We start from the raw sequence: 26,027 nt of genomic DNA on the forward strand, positions 1-26,027 counted from the left end.
GGCCTTTATCTTCTAAGAGCTCCCTGAAAGACCGTTGAGCCCACCCAGACCTTTAGGAGTCTGGGTGAACCCAGTGATGAAGCATGACACCAATAGGGTGTGTGAGGGTTAATTAACAAAATGAATTTTTTTCCTTCCCGCGACAGCGGTGTGTACCAACCAATAGGAGAGTTAGAGGCTTGTAGAGCCATTCTGGATTTGGATACAAGTGTGTGATAAATGGGAATAGAGATTGCCAGAGGAAGTTATCCGGTTTGAAACAGTAAGGACATACGGTATGCCAGCTCACATTGCGTAGCAGTCCATGTTATTAAGAACCAGATAACTGCCGTTAGACAGCTGTGTGAATGTTGGTCTGATTGTGGGAGTTGGCATGCTTTTAAGAAAGCACGCAAGATTGGGGGTTGTAAGCTTAGAAGCGTTGTGCAGTTGGACATTCTTGCATAGTAATGAATGATTGCCATTGTGGTCCCACTTTTCACCTGTGAGAAAAATTTGGTATCCTCTTTAAGACAGCGATATGTAAATGGGAGAAACCACTGCTCGTGAATAAACTCGCTACCTTATATAATCACATATAACATGACAAACAACATGTACACCTAGCAGACACAACAACACTACGCACTGTGGGAACCGTGGCTAGCGATGTACAAAAACCAAACATGGCATAGCACCTCTGCCACACAATGCAGAATGCGGGGAGAGATGAGAGCAAAGTATGTGCGAAGGTGGCAAGTGATTCTCGAATATAAAAGTATACAATGCAAAGTGTTGAGGGGATGTGCCGGACAGACTTGAGTATGCAGAGCACAGACATGTACATGTCAACATACACTGATGGTCTATTGAGTGAAGTCGACAGTGGACGCAACCATGATAGTACAGTCAGTAGGGAAGATTACAAAAACATAGCGCTTACGTGCCCCCTCCCTCCCCAAATCTTTAGCGTAGTGGGCTGGCTCGGCGTACACAAGGCTAGCGTAGAGGTATGAATAAAAGGTACTTTTTTCTGGGTGTGGTTCTCTTCCGGAATGGCGAACATGTCTGTCAAGTCTGCGCAGCTTACACCGCCATGAGGCTGACGCTGTGAGCGAAGGTGGCTGCGGGAATAATGCTCTCAGCCTGCTGCTACCCAGAAACCGTCATTTGTAAAAGAGGGCCCATCACGTGCCGGCGGAAGCTCCTGGGCCGAGGTCTGCGAGCTGGGAAGGCTCCTGAGATCAACGCTGGCTACCGCGACACAGGCAGAGAGCGCCCAGCCTGAGGCCCAGCACCGTGGAGTGCTCTGTATACTACTAACACAGTAGTCCAACAGGTACCAACAGTGGAACGGTGTCTTGATCCCACAATGGACGATGTAGAACTGCATCTGAGAGTGCAGATGAAGGTACTCCTTTCGACCAGCTGTAACCAACTCTAGGTCCCAACAGTGGAAGGGTGTCTTGATCCCGCAATGGACGATGTTATAACTGTATCTGAGAGTGGAGATGAAGGTACTCCCTTAGACCAGGTGCAAGCAACTCTAGGTCCCAACAGTGGAACGGTGTCTTGATCCCAGAATGGACGATGTCCGATATTACCTGCTGCTTGGTTTTCACAGAACTCCCTCCGTTGAGGTGCATCAGACTCTGTGCTTCCGTAGCTAATTGCTGTGCATGATCATTGGGCTTGGCTGACTGCAGTCGCTGGAGTACACCGCGGTACAGCAGGTCCGAACAGTGGAACGGGGTCTTGATCCCAGAATGGACGATGTTAGAACTGCATCTGAGAGTGCAGATGAAGGTACTCCCTTCGACCAGGTGTAACCAACTCTAGGTCCCAACAGTGGAACAGTGGCTTGATCCCAGAATGGACGATGTCTGATATTACCTGCTGCTTGTTGGTTTTCACAGAAGTCCCTCCGTTGACATGCATCAGACTCTGTGCTTCCGTAGCTAAGTGCTGCACACGATCATTGGGCTTGGCTGACTGCAGTCACTGGAGTACACCACGGTACAGCAGGTCCGAAGAGTGAAACGGGGTCTTGATCCGACAATGTACGATGTTAGAACTGCATCTGAGAGTGGAGATGAAGGTACTCCCTTCGAACAGGTGCAACCAACTCTACGTCCCAACAGTGGAACGGTGTCTTGATCCCAAAATGGACGATGTACGATATTACATGCTGCTTGGTTTTCACAGAACTCTCTCCATTGAGGTGCATTAGACTCTGTGCTTCCGTAGCTAAGTGCTGCACATGATTATTGGGGTTGGGTAACTGCAGTCGGTGGAGTACTTTGCAGTACAGCAGGTCCGAACAGTGGAACGGGGTCTTGATCCCACAATGGACGATGTTAGAACTGCATCTGAGAGTGGAGATGAAGGTACTCCCTGCGACCAGGTGCAAGCAACTCTAGGTCCCAACAGTGGAACGGTGTCATGATCCCAGAATGGACGATGTCCGATATTACTTGCTGCTTGGTTTTGACAGAACTCCCTCCGTTGAGGTGCATCGGACTCTGTGCTTCCGTAGCTAACTGCTGCACATGATTATTGGGCTTTGCTGACTGCAGTCGGTGGAGTACACCGTGGTACAGCAGGTCGGAACAGTGAAACGGGGTCTTGATTCTGTGATTGAGAATGGCAGAAGTTAAAGTTTGTGATGATTTGTGTGTACCCCCTCCAATCAGGTGCACCCAACTGCGTGCTTCCGAATCCAGCGACACGTGGCTGTGAGGCGTTAATGACCACTGCCTCTGGCCTACACTGCGGTCAGCAGGGCTCACAATTCAGATTGAGTGGAGATTGTTTAATTACAGAATCCAGTAGGCAACTAACTACAACGTCTATTGAAATATACACAATAGCCTTTTAGTATACTTGCTTGAAGAAGTTTTTTAAGATGACTTATAGGTCTAGTACAATGACCAATTTCTTCTTGGTAGTGGTAAAGAACACTGAATAACAGTCTACACAGTGGACAGCAGAGATCGCAATTCGAATTGTTTTGATTTATTTATTGCAGAGTTTTGTGTAATTTATGTTGTTGTATTTTGTGAAGAGGAAGTGAGAAAAAGTATAAATGGAAGGCTGTGCTCACTACTGCCTTCAATTTACACTGCAGACAGCAGTGTTCAGAATTCAGATCGAGTCGCTATTGTAGATGACGCAGTCCTGTAGGCAAAAGTCATTGCTCCAGTGCGCTTTGTCCGCACCACACATACGCATCATCACAGGGTCCGCACACGGTTTTTGAGGCTTCGCGTACGGCAAACTGGGCAGCTCAAGTCAACGCCACGTGGCTGTGGGCCCTTGCTGACCGCTCTCTGGCCTACACTGCAGACAGCAGTGTTTACAATTCTGATCAAGTCGCTATTGCAGATGATGTAGTGTTGTAGGCAACAGACATTGCTCCAGTGCGCTCTGTCCGCCCCACGCATACACATCATCACAGGGTCCGCACACGGTTTGTGTTGCTTTGGTAACAGCAAACATGACAGCTCAAGTCAGCGTCACGTGGCTGTGGGCACTTGCTGACCGCTCTCTGGCCTACACTGCAGACAGCAGTGTTTACAATTCAGATTGAGTCGCTATTGCAGATGATGTAGTGTTGTAGGCAACAGACATTGCTCCTAGTACGGCCCGCCCGCAGCACGCATCATCGCTGGCTGTGCACATGCTGAATGCTTTTGATGTGGCTATCTAAGTGCACTAGACCTGATGGACCCTTTATGATACAATCTTTTTGTGTATTATTTCAGATTACCTGCCTGTAGCTTAGTATACCACAAGTTATGGTTCTTTTACGATAGAATCTTTTCTGTATTATTTCACATCTAGTGTCCCTACCTTACTGCAGCACAAACTATTGACCCTTTTTTTACTGAATCTGTGTGTGTGATCCAATGATTACTGTTGTAGTTGATGCTAGCAGCAACCATTCCCTGAGGGCTGGTTTACACTCACCCCACATGCATTCAGCACAGACGTCAATGGATATGTGACCCTGGTAATGAAAAGGAGTCGAGCGCACGTGCCCGTACCCACTTCCACTATCTATCTGTGTCCGTGTGTTCATTATCTATGCATGATACTGCCCCTGGGCTGTACCACATTACATTGTGCTGTGGACAGCGTATGCAACCATGTTACCTCTGGCAGTGGGGAAAAGTTCTGTTATGTAGCTTTTAGATGCATGGCTGTCACAGGTGGAAGGCTACTTTACAGAGCATGAATATTGATGAAGATGATGGTTGCATGTTGTGTGTAGTGTCAGATATGTGTACATAGCAAAAAGTTTTCAAAAAAGCTCTGTAAGCATAAGAGGAGTCTCTCATCAAACGCTGTAGAGAGAATGGCTAAAATGGGTGGGGTACTCCAACTGTTACAATGGGAAATGTTATGAACCAATCAAATGCTTTTCTTTAAGGTCACATGGCAATTGCACACCGATCACGTAAGGAGGCTGCACCCGACGCGATTTTGAGAAAATATTACCATAATACACGTTTATTACAGTTAGAAATATATAAATGTTTAAAATATTTTAGATTATCGCTTGTTCTCATATACACTTTAATCTTATTTAGATATAGTTTTGAGACGGAAAAAAAAATGAGGGAATGGCGTTCTCGGAACGACACCATACGTCTATGACGTAACAGGGGCTGGCAGTGTGCACTCGTCGCATATGCAACGCGCAGCGGGCGTGACCCCATACGTACATGACGTAAGGCGTGGCTTGATACTGCGTACCCGTCGCATACCAAGTAGCAGCTGGCGAGTTTAGCAATATGGCGGATAGGATTCGGGTGCTGATGGAGCTTGGTACACTACCGGTACGGGACTTCAGATTTCTAAAAAAGAAAAAAAACGATATACATACTTTTTTTAAGATATAAAACATTACATATTTTTCAACAAAAAAAAGGATAATAGAGTTCCAAAATATTACAAAAAAAATAGAAAAAATATAGGTTTTATATATATTTAAAAAAAACTTTGAAATTCACTGAAAAAACCATAGGTTTCAGGGACGTTATAATTAGTTGGACATTTGACTCATATAAAACCAGAGAAATTCGCCCGTTATAGTTAGTTGAGCTAACTATAACTCGCGCGCCCGCAAAGCACTGGTGATGACATCACATATTACATCACTCATGACATGGTCAGTGACATCACTGATGACATCACTGATGACAACTCAAATGACATCACTGATGACATCATCCACCTGATAATCTGATGCACATACGGATGGCCTAATATAAACTTTGATACACGCACTCTAAAATACAGATTACTATTTTTGAAACCATACATCCAACAATGCCAGATACTACATACCACCTACTATTTCCTAGGTCTACACTCACATTCACTCACTTATATATGCAGTTACTCATCAATACAGTACTACAATATGCACTCATACACCTATACATACAGTCACAGTCTGCCACTCATCCATAGAGTTACTCACACACCTAGTCAGTCATGCAAATAATCAATCACATACCCATTTACTCATGTATACAGTTATACACACCAACTGTGTTATTTATACACACACCACATCACTTATTTATGCAGATACTAACACATATTTACTGTCTTATACAATCACTGATACAAGCAGACACTCTTTTATACACCCACTCCTTAAAATAACTTACTCTCACGTATAGTCATTTATATACTCCAACACTCACATATACTGCCTTAAAACATATGTAGTTACTCACACATATACCAGTGAGACATTCATTCACTCACCAACACACCCATACACACACTACCTCACCCATACAGCCCTTCCAAGATGTACTTTTGAATCCATACAACCAGTGAATCACCCACTCAGACATGTATGCACAGAGTCACACCCCCCCCCCCCCACCCACCCACACAGGCACTCAGGCAATCATACAGATACTCAGACAACAAATCAATAACCCATATAGACACTCATGTAGCTACTCACCAACTGAGACACTAATACAGACTTTCACACAGTTTAGTCACTAACCCATACATTCAGTAACACATGTTCAATCACTCACTTATACAGTCAGTCACGCACCTACTAAATAATCGATTCAGGGACTTGTAAATTCACTCTTGCTTCAATATACTTTGGCATAGATATATATGAAAAATATTTAACCTTTACAGAAACACACATTCACTGGATGATGTCATCAGTGATGTCATCAGTGATGTCATCAGTGATGTCACTGACCATGTCATGAATGATGTAATATGTGATGTCATCACCAGTGCATTGCGGGCGCTCGAGTTATAGTTAGCTCAACTAACTATAACAGGCGAATTTCTCTGTTTTTTTATGAGTCAAATGTCCAACTAACTAACGTCCCTGAAACCTATGGGTTTTTCAGTGAATTTCTGAGTTTTTTAAATGCTAATTCCTAACTATAACGTCTGTAAAACCTATGGGTTTTTTCCAGTGAATATATATATATATATACGAGGGACAGAGAGACTGTCAATATGGCTCAAGGCTTTGTGGGACACGGAGGCTGTTAATTTACTAAAGGACTGCAAGGAGATGTCTGCATGCAAGGTACATTGAAAAAAAGTTTCGTTTTATTCTATGCAAGATCAAATGCTGCATTGTCTATGAAAGACTATAAGGACTTACTAATAATGGCAAAACGAAATGATTACTGAAAGGTTTGAAGTAATGGATGTGCATGCAGACATGGCTGCCATAACATCGGTATTTGCACCAAGAACTCTGTCAGTCCTTCGTTGTTGTTTATTCCATGCACTCCTCCAATAAATTCACCCGTGAAGCAATTTAAACTTGTGTAACTTTGACGGCATTTGAAATGAGCACTGAAGAAGGCAGTGCGCCGAAATGCATTTGCTCTAATTAGCTGTGTGCCTGTTTTTGGAGCTGGAGTATTGTACGTGATTCACCCTCACGTTTGCAGGAGAAGGCACCCGTCCTGAGTTTTGGCAGATTGGGTGAAACCTGGAGATATATATATATATATATATATTCACTGAAAAAACCATAGGTTTCACACACGTTATAGTTAGGAAATAGCATTTAAAAAACCTTGCTAATTCACTGAAAAAACCATAGGTTTCACACATGTTATAGTTAGCTGGACATTTTACTGATAAAAAACCAATGAAATTCCCCCGTTATAGTTACTGTAGGCAACTATAACTCACGCGACCGCAATCCTCTGCTGATGCTAATACTGTATTTAGACACTTATTTGCCCATATCTTCTTCCATTAAATTTTAGCTATACATATATTACAAATATTTTTTTTTCATAAAGACACATATGTCATCAGCAGAGGATTACGGTCGCGTGAGTTATAGTTGCCTACAGTAACTATAACGGGGGAATTTCATTGGTTTTTTATCAGTAAAATGTCCAGCTAACTATAACATGTGTGAAACCTATGGTTTTTTCAGTGAATTAGCAAGGTTTTTTAAATGCTATTTCCTAATTATAACGTGTGTGAAACCTATGGTTTTTTCAGTGAATTTGTACGGTTTTTTAAATGCTAAGTTACTTTACGCCATTTGTGGCGTGCGCGCCCACTTAACGCAGTTCGTTCCGTGCACGGTTTTTATCAACTTTAATAAGCCCTGTACATTTGGTGGCCTTCGGCCACCAAAAGCACAGGGGGTGAGGTCAATGTGGATAGTGTTTTTTTTATTTCGATTTTATAATTTCATGTTGCCAAAATTACGTTTTTTTTCTCTATTAATAAGCCCTGCACATTTGGTGGCCTGCGGCCACCAAAGCACAGGGGGTGGGGTAAGTGTGGATAGTGTTTTTTTTATTTTTATTTTTTTACCGTAAGCGTACGGTAAGCTTACGGTAAGCGTACGGTAAGCGTACGGTAAGCGTACCCCGCGAAATTGCCGAAAAAAAAATAAAACCGTTTTTACTCTTGGGGGATGTTTGGGGACTCCCTCAACATGACTATGTGGGAGGGAGTTGTCAAAACAGCCCCGTAACATGTTTTTGGCCATCATGTTTGATAAACAACACTCAGTGCGAGAGACAAAATGGCGGACGCCGCTTCCTGGTTTCGGCCGATTCGAATGTTTACTAAGATCTAAGAGCCAATCAGAATCGCGCTCGCGCACGCCACCGTAAGCTTACGGTAAGCGTACGGTAAGCGTACGGTAAGCGTACCGTAAGCGGGCTCAGATATATATATTGATTTAAAGGCTATTTTCTCAGAATCTACTGAACAGATTTACACCAAACCTACAAAAGGCACTTCCTTGACCTAGGGACTACCTCTCTGCCAAATTTCTAGTGATTCTGTTCAGCCGTTCGGGCTGTAGCTCGTTCTAAAGGTCCTATGGAAAAATGCATGGGAAAAACGCGTTTTGGGACCCCCCTTTTATCTCAGCCCCCGCTTGACGAATCCCCCCGAGACTTTCAGGGTAGGAGCGGAGCGTAGCGCCCCACCTATTTTGAGAAATTCGCGAGGATTCGTCGACCGGCGCCAAAGTTATTCAAAATAGAATGTTGAGGTTTTCCTATGGAAACGTGGTCCTAACTATAACTACCTACTGGTGACCGCCAGTAGGTAATATATATATATATATATATATATATACACCTTGGGCCCCATTACGATGGCGGGCGGACACCGTAATGGTAAACGAGACCGACTGCCAGAGGTGCGGCGGTCCCGCTATGCCAATTAGGATGCGACTGCCACCCTGGCGGTCGCATCCCGCACCTTTTACATTGACATGCACAACGTGACAGGCACCACGCGGTGCCTGCCACCTTGTGCATGCCAATGAAGGGGGGTACAGTGGGTACCCCCAAATGCAGCCATCCACCTCCCACCCCCCTCGGGGGCCTGCAACGGGCCCCCAAAGCCATTTATCTTATGCCTTTCCATGGCGGAGTCTCCGCCATGGAAAGGCATACACACCGCATGCATGCTAATATGGATTGCGGTGCCTGCAAGGCACCACCACCATATTGTCTGCCTTTTCCGCCCGGCCGGCGGAAAAGCGGCGGACGGACTTTCTGTCCGCCGCTGTACCCCCCGCCATAGCAAGAAATGAGGGGGTCCGAAAACAAATTTTCCCCCAGCTATATCTTTACCCAGAAAGGTTACTTTTTGTAATTTGATGTAAATCTATTCAGACGTCAAAGAGAACTTAAGTTTAACAAAATAGTGACATCTAGCACAACGGGACTCCCATCGGACTTTTGCAGGAGTCCTGTGATACAAAACAGTAGGTATTCTGATAGGCTGCGACTGAGAGCTGTGATTTGCTGGTTGCAACACGAAGTGAAATGTTGTGGCCACCCATAGAGGCCTCAGGGACTCGTCTCTGAGTCCTAAAAATTATGTAAAAACATATACGTGGGCAGGGTGGGATTATCCTGACCACTGATCCCTTGCCCAGGGGGTCCCAGAGGGATCCCACCTGGGACGAAATCAAATTTAGGTTGCCACAGTCCATCTGGAGCCAACACAGCTGCACTGTACTTTCACAGGAGTCCCATGGGACCATAAAAAAAGAAAAGAAAAACACTAACATGGGGTAGGGATCTGTGGGGTATTGTACGTCTGCAGGGAGTTGACCGGTCACTGGGGCTTGGCCACAGGGCCTGGCCCTGTGGCCAACTCCAATCTGTTTGCAGCCAAAGGATGTGCAGGACTTGGGTATTTGCTACATACCAGGGGTTGCTGACTGCTGTCTGATTTGCAATGGATTATATTGGCCTTCCGAATCAACATTCCAATGTTTCTGGTTATCGCTAGTTAATGTAGAACATGCCACTCTCTGTGGTTGAAATGTTCTTATAGAATTACTGCACTGCGGCTATACTCATTGTTAAATGCTGTCTCTCCTGTTATAGTGCCATTATCCGTGTTTTAGATATATATCTCAAAGAGAGTGCATCTATCAAACAGTATTGTCCTCTATAGTGAGTTACAATGCAATACCACCATGTGGTCGGTCAGGAAGGATAAAAGCCCATGTCCACGGGACCTTACATTTCTACTCCTCAACAGCCACTACAACAACCATACAATCTGTTCTACGTTTCCCTCTTGGACTAGTTCCTTCAAGACGGATTCATGACTCTTTCAGTCTTCTATTCTATCCCGATGCCAATCCTCGATGCGTCCTTACTTGTGTGACTTTATAACCACTTAATGCTGTTTTGTTCAGCTATGACTCTTATGAATCCGCTCATGTACTTCTTATAAACGTTATCTCATCATATGTAAAGCGCTCTGATACCTTCAGGTCTAGCTAGCGTTGCATAAAACAAATACCTGCTTGGAAACAACGGGACAAAAGAAAGGACAACAGTGAAGGCACAGAGAGAAAGTTAAATTGGACGAAAGAATGATTGTTTTACCTGGAAAACCGAACAGCCTAGACATATCTTCCTAATTCCACTGTGTTCTCTTACTTGCAGGTACAATCCCAAATCCAACAAGAAACGAAGATGAGAGGGCAAGGGAGGATAAGGCAAATCATCACTCCCATCAGACCTTGGATGAAAATGGAATTCCTGCCTTCATTTGGGTTCATTGCCATGTACTCAAATTTAGAGGCTTCATGTTGAATTGGTTGATGAGAGTAAAAGCGAAACCACTAATACATCAATGTTCATTGTACAAAACTGTAACTTTGTATATAAAATGTACTTTTATTGGCGCCTCCTTCATATTTGTCTACCTAGTACATACTAGCCTTCCGTACAGCTTCTTTTCTCTGCACTATTTATTTAAACCGAACCCCTATATGGTTACAGTATCAGTAAATCAATAAAATTGGTCATTTGCTTTACATTAGATTAGGCAAGAGAGGTCAACAGTCTTAAAATGGGTTTTGCTCCTGTTTCTTCGAGGCTCTTCGAAGCCAGATTGTCTATGTTAGCCTACTTCATTGAGATGGGGTCATGACAAAAGGTGTCTCTTGGTCAGTCATCAATAACCATCTATTTATGGTAACACAGAACCTCTCCATCATGTGATGTAGCATAACTACTCCCACACAAACCTACTTGCATAAAGAGCCACAGTTTTACTCTGAAGCAAACGCCACATGGAATCACAGTGACACCCTCTAGTCAGACAGCCAACTAGTGTTGAAACACCCAGGTGCACAACCTCAAACAAACTCTTGCCAGCTTTTAGAAGCATCCGCATACGCATTGCAACCAACTAATACAAAGGAATACTTAAGACATAGAGTCGTACAGTCTCCCAATTTCTTAACCTTGTGCCAAACACAATTAGACCCAGGTGTGTTTTGTCAAATAATCCTACAACACAACTCACTTTCATACAGCAAAATACTCATTTGCTATCACACTCACAAACATACTCGTTACAAATAAATCACCCACAGTTATTCAATCTCAGTCATTCACATTCCAAGTCCATTAAAGAAACACCTTGTCACGGATACCATTTCATTCACGGCCATGAACACACAAAGAACACACCTGAGGAAATGCATGACCATTCCAGACAACAAACTCAATTCTTATTTATTTTTTTCAGCTTCTGTTGGATGGCGAAAATAATTGTGCATTGTTGTTTAATTAAACATCTTTAAAATGTTGTAACATTATTCTCCAGTTTCTTTCTTATTTCAGTTGCATAGCATTACTTTGAAACATACATTCTAAATATGTAATATTACCAGATTTTTCCTTTACCTTTACCTTGTGCAATAAAAATCTGCATGGATAGTTTAAGCTGTCGCTGGAGTTCCTCAGAGAAATAATGCACGCTTTTAGTAATGGGTTTGACATGTAGGGCCTGATTACGATGGCGGTAAACCGGCCACCGGCATGCTGCCGGTGGCGTGTTCACCGCCATTGTAAGGCCAATTTCCGCCCACCACATTGTGATGGGGGGTGGTGTGCGTCGCGGATGGAAAGCCCATCTGCCACGGGTCCGACAGCAGCAATCGTTAGGCTTGCCTGTCAGACCGCCCCACATCCACAGAATGTTGGCAATGCCTAGCAGGCACCGTCTGCCAGATTAGGATGCTTCATCCCCACCGGCCATTCCATGGGGATTCAACCGCCATGGAAAGGCTGGCAGGGATGTACAACGGGCCCCCCTTGTGCAGGGGCTGGTTGTTTGTGCACGTGGGTGGGCACCTATGGTGCCCCCCCTTCATTTCCCTGCACCATGTGGCAGGCACCGCATGGGAAATGCAATCAGTGCATTTTTAACATTACGGTGGGTGCTGCAGCAAGGGAAAAATTAAGAAGGGCACATGAAGGCAAATGCACATATAAAATCATACCTACAAAAGAGTAAGCCAGTTGCTTTTGACTAAAGTTACCCCCATATCTACTGCAACGCAACAGTACAAAAACAGCATCACACACTGCACATGATTTCACTAGTACTGCAAGGCAGTCTCATAGGAACCAATGGAGGCAGGGAAAAACATTATCGGATTTAGGGAAAATTGGAAAAAAAATGTTAACAATCCCTAAAGTCAAAACACTGAATGAACATATATTGAATAAAAGGAAGAAAACGCCTACAATTTCTACAACCCCACAAAGAAAGTTCACTGGAGAATACACACCCACTCTGCCCTCCTTCAAGTAACTTCCCATCACTGAATTCCATGAGCTAGTGAGATCAAGTAATTCAGCCAGCACACTCTCAGAACTTTGCCCCCAATGATATTCAGTTTTTTTCAGCCTTAGCAGCAGCCCCAATACTGAATATTAGTAAGCCCATAAACAAGCAGGTGTTGTTCAGAACTCAAAACACCACCCATACAATCGGTACTTCTGCTACTTAAGAAGAATAGGTTTGTCCCAACAGCTGCAGGCCCATTTTTAGCAGATCATTCCTTCACAAACTGATAGAAAGGGTTGCCTTCTCCCTGACCTCAAAACACCTGGAGGAAAACTCATTCCTATCTCAAGACCAAACAGGCACCCGACCAGGAAGAGTCACTGAATCCACCCTGATCTCCACTAAGGGCAACTTAAAAATGACAGTGAATAAAAGAAGTGGCAGCACTGATTTTCTTTGTTTCCTATCGGCAACATTCAACACCTTACATCATAAAAATCTTACTGAGAGGATAAATGAAATGTGTAAAAGGTGTAATTGGAGACATTCTTCACTGGATCAACTCCCACCATAAAGAAAAGTGAAGCATCATCTCTATCCCCCATTGTTATCCAAGCCTTATAGCATCTAGAAAGGAGTTCCACAAGGACCTATTATTTCACTCTTTTGTTTCATGTTTATACCAAACCACCGTCTGAACTCATCAGTTCTTTCAGCTAAACATGCAACAACTAGTCTGACAATACACTGTCTGCTCTCAAACGTAGATGACAGTCACCATGGGATGATGGTGAGCCATCTCAAACTCAGTGCCTCACAATCAGAAATTCAAATATGTGAGGAGTGGAAACATCACAACCCACTAACAAAGTCACCAGAAGAACTAGGAATGCTGCCAACAACCTCCTCTGAGTTAGGAACTAAAGAATTATTTTGCATTCACAACCCTGTTAATGATCACACAAGTCTATTTGCCAAAGCCACATTTCACCCAATGAGGACACTCCCAACAGATCTTCCTTCAACTTGGATTCCAGTAGAAAGTCCAGTCAACCACCTCACTCATCTTATTACATCAGGCTAATGCCAATGGACTATACCTTGAATCACTAATATCGACAGTGAGACCCCTCCACAGAATTCAAAATGTAGCGACACGGCTACGTTCTGCACCTTAAAATTGGCAACCACATCTCACCTGCTCGGAAGACTCTGCACTTTGTGCCTGTTGCCAGAAGACATACTTTCAGAGTACTGTGTGTAACTCACAATGTAATAAACTAAAAAGGACCAATATTTTTACAGAACAAACTCAAGATTTACTCCCACAAGAGGGCATTAGCATTGGATTAGCCTTAATACTAAATACTCAGCTATAAAAGCATAAAACTATTGGTGCTTAACTCTTGTCCATCCAACTTTCCAAACTATGGCATTTACTCCCAGAAATGATACAGGTTGCCATAAATCACCTGGAGTTTAGAGAGATACTGAACACGTAGCTAAACCCCCTTGAGCCTCGAATTGTAATATAGAGCAAGGATCTCACTTTCAACAGCAATTAAGAACTTTGGGACTGATTTACAAATATACACACAGCTCAATGCAGCAACCAAAGGTGCTGTATTGTGTTGTGTTGCCTCAAAGGCTGAGAGCAGGACAGCATGATATCTACTAAGATTGGAGCTCTTTCTGCCTGGCACACTTTGGCTGCCTTGTGCCAATGCAAACACCCATTTTGCAGTGTGTGTGTGCTTGATGTCTAACATAGGTTTTGTACTGGAAGGGTGCTCTTTCAATACAAAAACTATGCTTTGATAAAGTTTAGTACCTTCCCCACACTGTCAGTTTGCTGTACAGTGCTGCTCACATGCAAAGTTAGGTTGTGAAAAGTGGATATATCAAAAAACGAAATGGCGTTACAAAATCTAGATAAGTACACAACAGGTAGTACAAACTATCGGTTATTCTATCTATAAATCTGCAATTTTTTCAGTATTAGTACAATACACAATTTTTTCTTAAATAGTGATGCCTGAAACTTACACGCCTACTTCTAAATTTGGAGCGTCAAAGAACTTATTCGGTACAATTATGGGTTTCTGTAACAACCTCTTCAGACGTATGTGGGATTGCATCAAACTCTTGCAGCTCCATACTCTAAATAACACTCGATTGGATATAACTGTGATTCTTGAGTGAAAGTCAATCAACAATGGAAGAGCATCCCGTCACTGACATAATACACCAGAGTCCTTGCACCCCAACACATTCTCATTTATTCTTGCTCTTAGGGGCATATTTACTGGAAACTGTTGGAGCGCGGTTTTACACCAAATTTGGTAACACCTTGCTCCGTCAGTTTCAAAACGCAGGGATGCACCCTATTTACAAGAATGCATCGCATCCCTGTGTTTCCCCAAGCGCTGGCGCTAAAGAAGCTGCCTAGCACCAGTGTAGGCACCCTTGTGCCATGTTGCAAGAGTGCCTGTGCTGCAGGGGTGATTGTTTATGTGCAGGAAGGGCCACCCTCCTGCACATGAACAATCTTTACAGGCGATTTGCTGTTTCTACGTGTGTTGCAGAATGCAGCACACATGGAAAGAGCCAAATATGAGGAGAGATGTTTAATTTCTCCTCTTATCGCCATCTTAAGACCAGTATTCCCTGGCGATATTTGTGGCGCCGCCCCATACCTTGTAAATATGGGGCAGCGTCAAAAAGCAATGGGTGTTGCAGCGGAATGCCTACTGCAACACCCATTGAATGCCCCTTTCATGCTAAGTGCTGCGTGAATAAGTGCATTATTTACAAGGCAACATTTAGCCACGTTAAGTGGCTTAACACCTCCCCGTAACTAAGGCAAAGGACTTACTCCCACCAGAACTTCTGAAAAAAGTGACATTCTGATGGCGTTAACCCCTTGTAAATGTGCCCCTTCGTATCATATTCTCCATGACATCCTTTAATTCTTTATTCTCCAACACCACCACCTTCCTATAACCTTGCCTGCATATATTAGCAAAATTACCTAATGCTCACATGTGTTGCTCTCATTCTTCAGTGATGGACACAGGTTATGCATGGTGTCAGAAAGTGGATGATTAGTAGGTGAGGGTTTGTATCTTCAGCTAATTATAATACCACAATCGCTAATAACGTCCAATCAAGTCTCAATAAATTAATACTTGCTCAACCCTTTGTAGCTTGGCAATGAGACGTCAGGCCTAATTTAGGAGACTGGTATGTGTAAAGCCTTTAATCTCAACAAAACAGTAAATAAGTAAAAGGCATAACACAATAAAACCCAACACAATTTATATAAATAGAGAATATTTTTTATCTTTAAAATGATGCCAAAACGTCAAACATTCAATGTAGGGAACTAGAGATATGTATTTTTAAAGTTTTGATTTAAAGTGTGAATTCTAGCTCCAAAAGCATAAAGCTCCACTTGCAGCTATCTGGTCACTCTGGACGGGTACAAAGTCAAAGGTTTAGGTCAACTGTGATGGAGCGGGTCAGATAGGCTGAGTGCTAGGTCCTGGTCAAAAGTTTACCTTTGCATGTATGGCCTCATTTATGGCATTTTGGCGTAGGGCAGTGCAGCAAAGCACCTTGCTGCGCTGCCCTATGCCAAAGGGAAATGGCAGGAATTTACTGTATTTAAGCAATACGGTGCATTCCTTTCTACCTTCACTGGCGCCATTTTGGAAGCCTTCCTGCACAAAAACAATCTTAGGAGGCGTTTTCCTCTTTCTATGTGTGTTGCAGAATGCAGCAAACATGAAAAGAGGAAAAAACAAGGAGAACCTAACATATTTCTCCTTGTTAAGCCTCACTTTGGGAGGCGTATGGATTTGACGCTTCCCCAGGTTTACATCACTTTGTGAGTTTGGAAGAGCGTCAAATTCCATGGGTGTTGGGTGGGAAAACCCACCGCAACACCCATGGAACGCATCCCAAGCACAGAGTATGTGCTGTATAGCCTTATTCATGATTTATGAGGCCACTCAAAACCACGTAGGATGGCTTTGTGTGGCTTCATAAATCTTCATGAGAGCCCTGCGTCACGAATGTACCACTTTATGGGGTGCAAAAGTGACGCAGGGCTCTCATAAATAAGCCACTTAGTCTTTTTTTCTTAGAGCTTTTCTCTCGATATTGAGCCCTCGGGTTCCTCAAATACGAAGTTCGCTCCGACCATGGCAGCTTGCTGCAGCGCGATCCCTCAGTGAACCTTTGGAAGTCCTTGTCCTCAGCGTCGACGGTGAGGAGCTCCGGAGCTTTCAGCGAGACAAGCCAGTGCAGTCATGCCAAGTCACAGCTCGGTATCGGCAGCTTGACTGTCTTCTCCTGGAGCTTTTTAGCAAAACTTTGTCAAAAGTTCCCACACTTTGAGAACTTCTTTTTGGTTGTTTGCTTTGGGGTGAAAGTGTCCAACAGCACCAGCAGAGGATTCAGAAGCTCTGGTTTGCCTCTGTGGGTCTAGTACTCAATCTCCCACAATGCACCTGGACAGTCCAAGAACATCTAGTTGTTGCTGGTCAGCTAGTGTAGTCCTCTCTTTGTCTGTTGCAGGTGATTTCTTTCAGCACTTTTGTACCTGTTGCTGCTGAGGGAGTACACTCCTTTTTCTTTGAGTCAGACACAGTCCTTTCTTTGTGGAGCTTTGAGAGTGCAGCATGAGCAGTCCTACTGAGAGCAAGCCTTCTGTGGTGCAGTCCAAGTATCCAACCAACAGGGCAGTCCTTCTTCTTTTGTTCCAGGCACTATTCTAAGGAGCCCTTGCAGCTCTGCCATATTTATCCTCCATTCTGGGCTGGCAAAAAGGGGCGACACCCCAACCAATAGGAGTAAATTGTCTCCATCTGCTATGACTACTTCTTGCGAAGTGTGGCATATTTTTGATCCAGAATGCATTGTTCTCCAGAAATCAACATGCAGAAATGTTCTCCTTGGGGTGTGTCTGGCTAATCCAACCCACATGTGTGGCTGGCAATTCACTTCATTCCCTTTCCAGCGCCTCTCCTAATCTAACTAAGGGGGCTCCCATCTGGCTGGGAATCAAGGAAGAGGGGGTTGGCCTGTGTCCTGTGACATCTGTTCTCCTGCCTTTGAAGTCCAGCTTATCTCCAGTCCCTTTCCTCTCACTGACTTCTCCAAGAAGCAAATCTCCTCCCATCAATTGGCTGTATTGTTTCAGCCCCAGGCCTCTTCACACCTACTCAGGGAGCAGCCTGGCTCAGGCTGTCAAAGGCTGACAAATTAGAAGCTGCTACAGGTCTGTTTTAGGAAACCTCAGGATAGTAAGTTCCAAAACTACTTTCCATTTATAGTTATAATAAATCTGGCCTCGTCAAGTTGTTGGATTTGTTGTAATCTTCAATTTGATACTTTGAATCAAATTGGTAGCTAATTCCAATCAAAAGTTAGACTTTACTAAAGTTTAATACAGCCTTCCCATGTTAGCCTATGGGGCTAGCAGCACTAACATAGGGAAAATGACTTTGGTTGTTTTTCCCTACCAGGGCATATAAAACATCTTTTATATTGTCCCTCCAAAGTCAAATTTGGGCATAGTTTTATTTTAAAACAAGCCTGCAAGGCAGGCCTGGCTTTAAAATGACACCAGACACCACAGCAGTGCACACTTAAGTTCCTTAATTCCAGTGGGGTCTCTAAACCTACATGACCTACAAAATACTAGTGACTTACAGGGAGGTTGTCTTGGCCAATTAGAACAATACCATTTACCATATAACTTTTAAGGACAGAGCACTGGCTCTGAGCCTGGTTAGCAGAGCCCAGGGCACTTTCAGAATCAGTAACCACCCCCACCAGTCAACAAATGGGGGTGGGGGGTGGGATCAGGACATAAAAGGAATACTTTCCTACACATGGCTACATTACATCTTCAGCAACATATATAGCAGACTTTTCAACCCTCTGCATTCCCAGGCCCTTCTCTTTACAGTGCTGGTTTGAATTCCCTTTTGCTTCTTGCACAACCATGGACATCTGATGACCCCCTTGACCTCTTCATGCAGTTTGCAATGTCTAATTCGTTTTTTGCTTGCCAACAGTCTCTCATGTTTTTACACACCTCCTTACTAAATGGTGCTTAATAGTTCATTAAATGTCTCAAATTCACATTTGGCTATTAACACTCAAGATGCAACATACTTGTTGACAGGGCGTCTTGCATTTGGGGAAATAAACTTGCAGTGTCTGACCACCAAATTGAAATGAACACCAAAATGTTTCTCAAGTCTTCTCCTGCTGGTGGGCTGCATATGGGTAAATGTTCAAAGATGTTTTGGCCCACCATCAAATAGCTCTTTTTTGGATCTGAGCCTAAACACATCAATGGCACTAAATACACATTTAAAACTGCAAATCGTTCTTCCAACCTGATCGGTGGTTCCATTGGGAGCTTCAAGAAGGAGGTGGTCGGATATGGATTCCACTGTGTAGCACGTAAAACCAAGCACCCTGCCTTCAGGATTGATAAGGCCTGCCATAGGGGTGACTGATAGGTTTATATGTGCAGTGATAGGGTGAGATATAGTGAACCTATATCTCAGTAAGGGGTGCATGCACCACCTCACTCAGGCTGCAGTAGCAGACCTGTGGTGTCATTTTGGAAGGCTTCCCAGGGGTGGCATAATACATGCTACAGCCCCTGGTAGGCCTCTGGGGTACCTATGCCCTGAGTACATTGTGTACCATATACTAGGGACTTATAAGGGTACCCCAGAATCCAATCTGGAGTGTACCTAAGGTACATGGAATCAATTTAGAGGAAGCAGCTAGGCTGGGGTCCTGGATAGCAGGGCCCCAGCCAGTCTAAAGTCGAAAAACAGCGAAACATCAGCAAAAAGTGTGGGTAACCATAAGAAGCAGATCCTAATCTCCTACACAACAAAACGCAGGGAAAATAAACTAATCTTGACCAGTTAGGTCTTAATTGTTCTGAGTGGAAGTGTCTGGAGAGTCCATCTGCATTGGCATGGTTACTCCCAGGTCTATGTTCCACTGTATAGTCCATCCCCTGTAGGGAAATGGGCCACCTCAAAAGTTTGGGGTTTTCACCTTTCATCTGTTTTAGCCATAAGAGGGGCTTATGGTCCGTCTGAACAATGAAGTGAGTGCCAAACAAGTATGGCCTCAACTTCTTCAGAGCCCAAACCACAGCAAAGGCCTCCCTCTCAGTGGCTGACCAATGTTTCTCTCTAGGGGTCAGCCTTCTGCTAATAAAAGCTACTGTCTGATCCTGACCATCATTCAGTTGTGACAGTACAGCCCCTATCCCCAACTCAGATGCATCTGAATGAACAGTTAACATTTTGAAGTAATCAGGACTCTGCAGAATGGGAGCCGTGCACATGGCCTGCTTCAGGTCATCAAATGCCTTTTGACAGCTGACTGTCCACTGAACCTTTTTTGGCATTTCTTTTTAGAGGTTAAGTCATTCTGGGGTGTCACTATGGACCCATACCCCTTGACAAATCTTCTATAGTACCCAGTCAGGCCCTCACCTGAGTCTGGGTAGTTGGAGCAACCCAGTCCATGATGGTCTGGATTTTGCTCTGCAATGGTTGAACCTGGCCTCCACCCACAAGGTGGCCCAGGTACACAACCTGACTCTGCCCTATCTGGCACTTGGTGGCCTTGATAGTGAGGCCTGCCTTTTGCAGGGCCTCTAAAACATTCCTCAGGTGGACCAGGTGATCCTCCCAGGTGGAGCTAAATACAGCAATATCATCTAGATATGCTGCACTGTAGGCTTCCAGACCTGTAAGGACTTTATTCACCAACCTTTGGAAAGTGGCAGGTGCATTTTTCAAACCAAAGGGCATCACCACAATTTGGTAGTGCCCACTAGGGGTAGAAAATGCTGTCTTTGGCTTTGCATCATCTGCTAGTCTGATCTGCCAATAGCCAGCTTTCAGGTCAAATGTGCTCAGATATTTGGCTGAGGCCAAGGTATCTATGAGCTCATCTGCCCTAGGGATTGGATGGGCATCAGTCCTAGTGACTGCTTTGAGACCCTTGTAGTCCACACAAAACCTCGTCTCTTTCTTGCCATCTTTGGTGTGAGGTTTAAGCACAAGGACTACTGGACTAGCCCAAGGGCTATCTGAGGATTCAATGACTCCCAAATCCAACATCTTCTGGACTTCTGTCCTGATACAGTCCCTGACATGATCAGGTTGCCTGTAAATCTTATTTTTAACAGGCAGACTGTCCCAAGTGTCCACTTCATGAGTGCACCAGGTGGTCTGACTTGGAGTCAGGGAAAACATATGTCTATACCAATTGAGCACCTGTCTGCAATCAGCTTGCTGCTGGGCAGTGAGGTTGCCTGCCAAGGCTACACCATCTACTGACCCATCGTCGGGGTTCTGTGAGAGCAGGTCAGGGAGTGGGTTACTCTCTTCCTCCTGTCCCTTATCAGTAGCCATCGGCAAGCCCATGTCTGCCCTGTCAACATATGGTTTCAGTCTGTTGACATGGAGTACCCTATGGGGACTCCTGGGAATTCCAAGGTCCACCAAGAAGGTAACATCTCCCTTTTGTTCAACAATTGTATGGGGGCCACTCCACTTATTAAACAGTCAGCACAGCCTTTTGGTCATGCCAGGCCTTTTGTAATTCCTGGCTAGCTTCAAGGTTTTTAGTTGCCTTTTTCATATACTCTGACATCCTGGAGCGGAGACCAAGTACATAGTCCACTATGTCCTGTTTAGGGGGTTTGAGAGGTAACTCCAATCCCTCCTTTACCAGACACAATGGAACCCTCACAGGATGTCCAAACAAAAGTTCAAAAGGGCTATAACCAACCCACGAGTCAGGGGGGAAGGCACTGCCTAAACCCTACTGCTCCTCCTCTTGGGAGGCACCTGGTCCATTCTTCCAGAATCCAGGGCTGGTTGGCTTCTGAGGCGAAAAGCCGGGAGTAGACGCTGTTGCTGCTATAATTAGACCTGCTCACCTTTTAAAACTGCTTTTTAACTCTGTACAGCACTCTGGCACTTTAGGGTATCACGGAGCTGATCTAGCGCTCACGTGACCCCTTACACCGGCCTCCTTCGCCGCTGGCCACACCCACCGCTAGGCCACGCCCCCTTCCCGCCCTTCTTAAGCGCTGATTGACGAGCGCTCGGTTGGGTTGGCTCCTGAGGCGAAAAGCCGGGAGTAGACGCTGTTGCTGCTATAATTAGACCTGCTCACCTTTTAAAACTGCTTTTTAACTCTGTACAGCACTCTGGCACTTTAGGGTATCACGGAGCTGATCTAGCGCTCACGTGACCCCTTACACCGGCCTCCTTCGCCGCTGGCCACGCCCACCGCTAGGCCACGCCCCCTTCCCGCCCTTCTTAAGCGCTGATTGACGAGCGCTCGGTTGGGTTGGCTCCTGAGGCGAAAAGCCGGGAGTAGACGCTGTTGCTGCTATAATTAGACCTGCTCACCTTTTAAAACTGCTTTTTAACTCTGTACAGCACTCTGGCACTTTAGGGTATCACGGAGCTGATCTAGCGCTCACGTGACCCCTTACACCGGCCTCCTTCGCCGCTGGCCACGCCCACCGCTAGGCCACGCCCCCTTCCCGCCCTTGAGACCTCCTATATTAAATGTGCAACTACAGAACGCGCAGCGGACGTGCGCAGCGGGCGCGCCGTTTGCGCGCCGAAGGCGCGCCTAAGGCAAGCCCGTCTGCGCCCGTCCGCGGCCGGACGGGGCTAGGGGCACGACTCCATGCCAAATTCATCTCTTACTCCTCTGAGGAGCTTACCACCCTCCAAGGCCATTGGCCACTCTCGGATTGTGTCTGTAGGCACATTACCTCATTAGGTCTTGTACCTTCTTCCACTCCTACTCCACCGTTTTCTTTGCCCGCCTCTCCCCCACAATGCCCTCGCCCACCTGACCCTCTCCCTCCGACTCCGTCACTATCCATTCTTTTACTTAACACCAGGTCAGCGGTCAAGCACCATCATGAGCTCTTTGTCTTGCTCGACTCTGAGAAGCCTGACTTATTGCTCTTGACCGAAACCTGGTTTTGCGACTCCTCCCTCCCCGTTCTCTTGGCTACCCTCCCCCCCTCCTATGTGGCCTTACGGGCTGACCGTTCGGCAGGCAGGGCTGGTGGTGGAGTGGCGATAATCGCTCGATCGGAACTAAAGTTTCAAACCATTCCCTCTCCCCCCATTCCTTCCACTGAATTCCTTACAGCTCGCTCCCTCGCCTTTTCCCCCCCCATCACCTGTCTCCTAATGTACCGTCCTCCCAAGCCTTCGCCCCTATTTTTGCCGGCTTTTCAAGACCTACTAGCCAACATGGTGGTCAACTATGCATCGGTCTTGGTACTAGGGGATTTCAATTACTGGCCCTCGGACCCTTCTGAGTGCACAGCCTCGAAAGAATTTACTGAGTCCCTCACATCTCTAAATTTTATGTCGCACGTCTCTGTCTCCACTCACTCTCACGGTCACATACTTGACCAGGTCTGGTCCCTTAACCTTCCAGTCTCCCCGGTGACGGTTTCCCCCTGTCCTTGGTCCGATCATGCCCTTATCTCCTTCTCTATCTCTCCCAACTCGGTGCCCAAAGTTCCCCACGCCAAAAATACCTGGGCGCGAAATTGGAACAGAGTTGACTTTCCTACCCTGACGTCCCACCTTCGGAATACTATCCCATCCCTCTCTGGTCTTCCGTCCGACTCTCAAGCCAACATCATCAACACCTGGATGACTATGGGTTGTGACTCAGTGGCTCCCCTGCGTCGCATCTCCGCCCGGCGACCCAAGGAGTCTAACAGGTGGTTCAATGACCACCTAAAAGAATTAAAACTGTCCGCTCGTCAGGCAGAAAGGCACTGGAGGAAAAATTACTGTCCCTCACTTAAAACCCTTTATCTGACATCACTCGCCCACTACAAGACCGCAATCCTTGCTGCCAAAACTTCTTATTTTTCTACAAGAATTTTGTCTGCTGAAAATAAATCTAGGGAGATCTTCGGCATAGTGCAGGACCTAGCCTACTCCGACAGGGCTTCACCTCAAATCCCCCCATCCCAGCCTCTATGTAACAAACTAAACACCTACTTTCTTGATAAGATTGCTACCATTAAGGCCAACATCCCCCCTCCCTCCCCTGCTTTTGTTGACCCTTCTCCTCCCACTATTCAAAACCGTCTTACTTCCATCCCTCCCCTCACTGAAGAGGTATTCCTGGAGATACTTCCCAAAGTAAAATCAGGCTCTCCGGCTGACATCTGTCCGGCGCGAGTCCTCCAACAAATCTATTCCTCTTGTCCTGAACCTCCCATCACTTTCCTTAACAGCTCCTTAGCGCAGGGAGTAGTGACCCCTACGCTCAAATCAGCCACCATAGTGCCCATTCTAAAGAAGCCTGGCGCTGACCCATCCATCTCAGCAAATTACCGCCCCATTTCCCTGCTGCCCTATCTGGGCAAGGTGCTGGAGCGCTATGTCACCGCGGTATTCAGCACCCACGTAGAGGCCAATGGGGGACTGGCTTCCCGCCAGGCTGGCTTTCGACCTAGGCACTCGACTGAATCAGTCGTGGTATCAGTCCTAGACAACCTCAGGAAGGGTATGGATAACAACAAACACCAGGTGCTGGTACTCCTCGATCTCTCCGCCGCATTTGACACGGTAGACCATACCATCTTATTGTCCCGTGTCAAGGCGGCTGGAATTGAGGGATCAGCCCTGGTGTGGCTTTCCTCCTTCCTGAGGGACCGCACCCAGGCGGTCCGACTAGGAGACTTCACAACCACCCCACTCCCCGTCACGTGTGGTGTCCCCCAGGGTTCTTCTCTGTCTCCCCTACTATTTAATCTTTACATCTTCCCCCTCATCTTTGCTCTTCAGCAGCTGGAGGTCACCGTGTATAATTACGCGGATGACCTCCAGCTCATCTTTGACCTATCCTCTTCTCCCCTCTCTGTCTCCAGCTTCCAGCACACTATGTCATTTATCAGGGACTGGATGAACCACAACCATCTCAAATTGAACCCGGATAAAACCGAGTTGGTTCTTACCGGAGGCTCTTCCAGTCCCTGGAACTCTCTCTTCTGGCCCTCAACCCTTGGTCCCGCCCCCACCCCTTCTACCACGGTCAAAACACTAGGGGTCAAAATGAATAATCAGCTCACCCTTCACTCTCAAATTAGTTCTGTAGTTTCTTCCTGCTTCCTCACCCTCCGTACTATTCGCACTGTCGCCCGTTTCTTTTCCCCTCAGGCACTCAAAATGATCATGGCCGCTTTAGTGATATCACGGCTGGATTATGCCAACGCTCTTTACAACGGCATACCAGCATACAATCTTAGGAGGCTACAGTTGGTTCAAAACCAAGCCGCCCGGCTGGTCTTTGGTCTCCCTCGCTATCATCACTCCACACCCCTCCTCAGGGAGCTCCACTGGCTCCCTGTTAAGGAACGTTCTCTGTTTAAAACCGCCTGCATGGTATTCCAGGCCCGTCAAGGCACCGCCCCCGCCTTCATTTCCTCATTATTAAAAGAATATGTTCCCCCCAGAGAACTTCGTTCCTCCACCAAGTCCCTCCTTCAAATCCCACGCTTCAGATGCAAAAAGTGGGGTGGGTCCAACTTCTCCACCCTGGCCCCCACTCTTTGGAACTCCCTCCCAGACCACCTCCGTGCGGCTACCCATTATGTATCCTTCCGTAAGGATCTAAAAACGTTTCTTTTTAAACAGGCTTTCCATGCGTAATCTTCCCTTCCCGGGTCTACCATCGGTTCTCGCTTTGTCTCTGTAGCCATTACCCTTTATCAGCGCCAAGAAACCGTTCGGTGCACGCTGCGCTCTATAAATGTTTTAAATTAGAAATTAAATTAGAAATTAGGGCCTGTTCAGTGTTAGACATTTTGACCTGTGACCTGGTCACAGCAAATACATGTGCAGGGATTCATAGCATTTCTGCATGTGTCCTGAGCTCCACTTCTGCCCAAGCTGAAGTTTCTAGATCATTGCAAGCATTCAACAGGGAAGTCTGCACTTACCACAACTTTCTTGAGGCCAGTTACCCTCCCCAGGAGAAATTAACAACTGCCAAGGAATGGTCTGTCCTGACATTGTTCACTTGGTACATCTCACCAAGTATAATCTGCTCAGGAGCCACAAGATCTTTTGTCACCATTGTGACACTTGCTCCCGTGTCCCTGAATGCCAAAGCCTCTTTTCCATTTATCAAAGGCTGCTGTCTGTATTTGCCCAAGTTACTGGGACTCACAAAGGAGGACATATCCATGCCTCCATCACAGATCAGGACACCCTGAGTTGGAACTCCGACTAGGCCAGAGTCCATCTCAGAAACCAGGGTTAACCCTACTACACTCTTATTCTGAGTACCACCACTTGAAGCTGAACTAGGGGGAACAGTTGCCT

General features: G+C 45.7%; 1 protein-coding gene across 2 annotated transcripts in view; it reads left to right on the top strand.

Annotated features, from left to right (window-relative positions):
• The window catches only part of NBN (nibrin), a 443,605-nt gene extending 432,002 nt beyond the window's left edge, over positions 1-11,603 (top strand). For both annotated transcript variants that reach the window (XM_085605307.1, XM_085605308.1), the window contains one exon: positions 10,446-11,603. In XM_085605307.1, coding sequence (XP_085461433.1) covers positions 10,446-10,479 — 34 coding nt within the window. In that variant the 3' untranslated portion in view covers positions 10,480-11,603. The remainder of the gene's footprint in view (positions 1-10,445) is intronic.
• Positions 11,604-26,027: the final 14,424 nt, after the last annotated feature.

Source organism: Triturus cristatus, chromosome 5_1, assembly GCF_964204655.1.
Source record: "Triturus cristatus chromosome 5_1, aTriCri1.1, whole genome shotgun sequence".
NCBI classification, from domain to species: domain Eukaryota; kingdom Metazoa; phylum Chordata; class Amphibia; order Caudata; family Salamandridae; genus Triturus; species Triturus cristatus.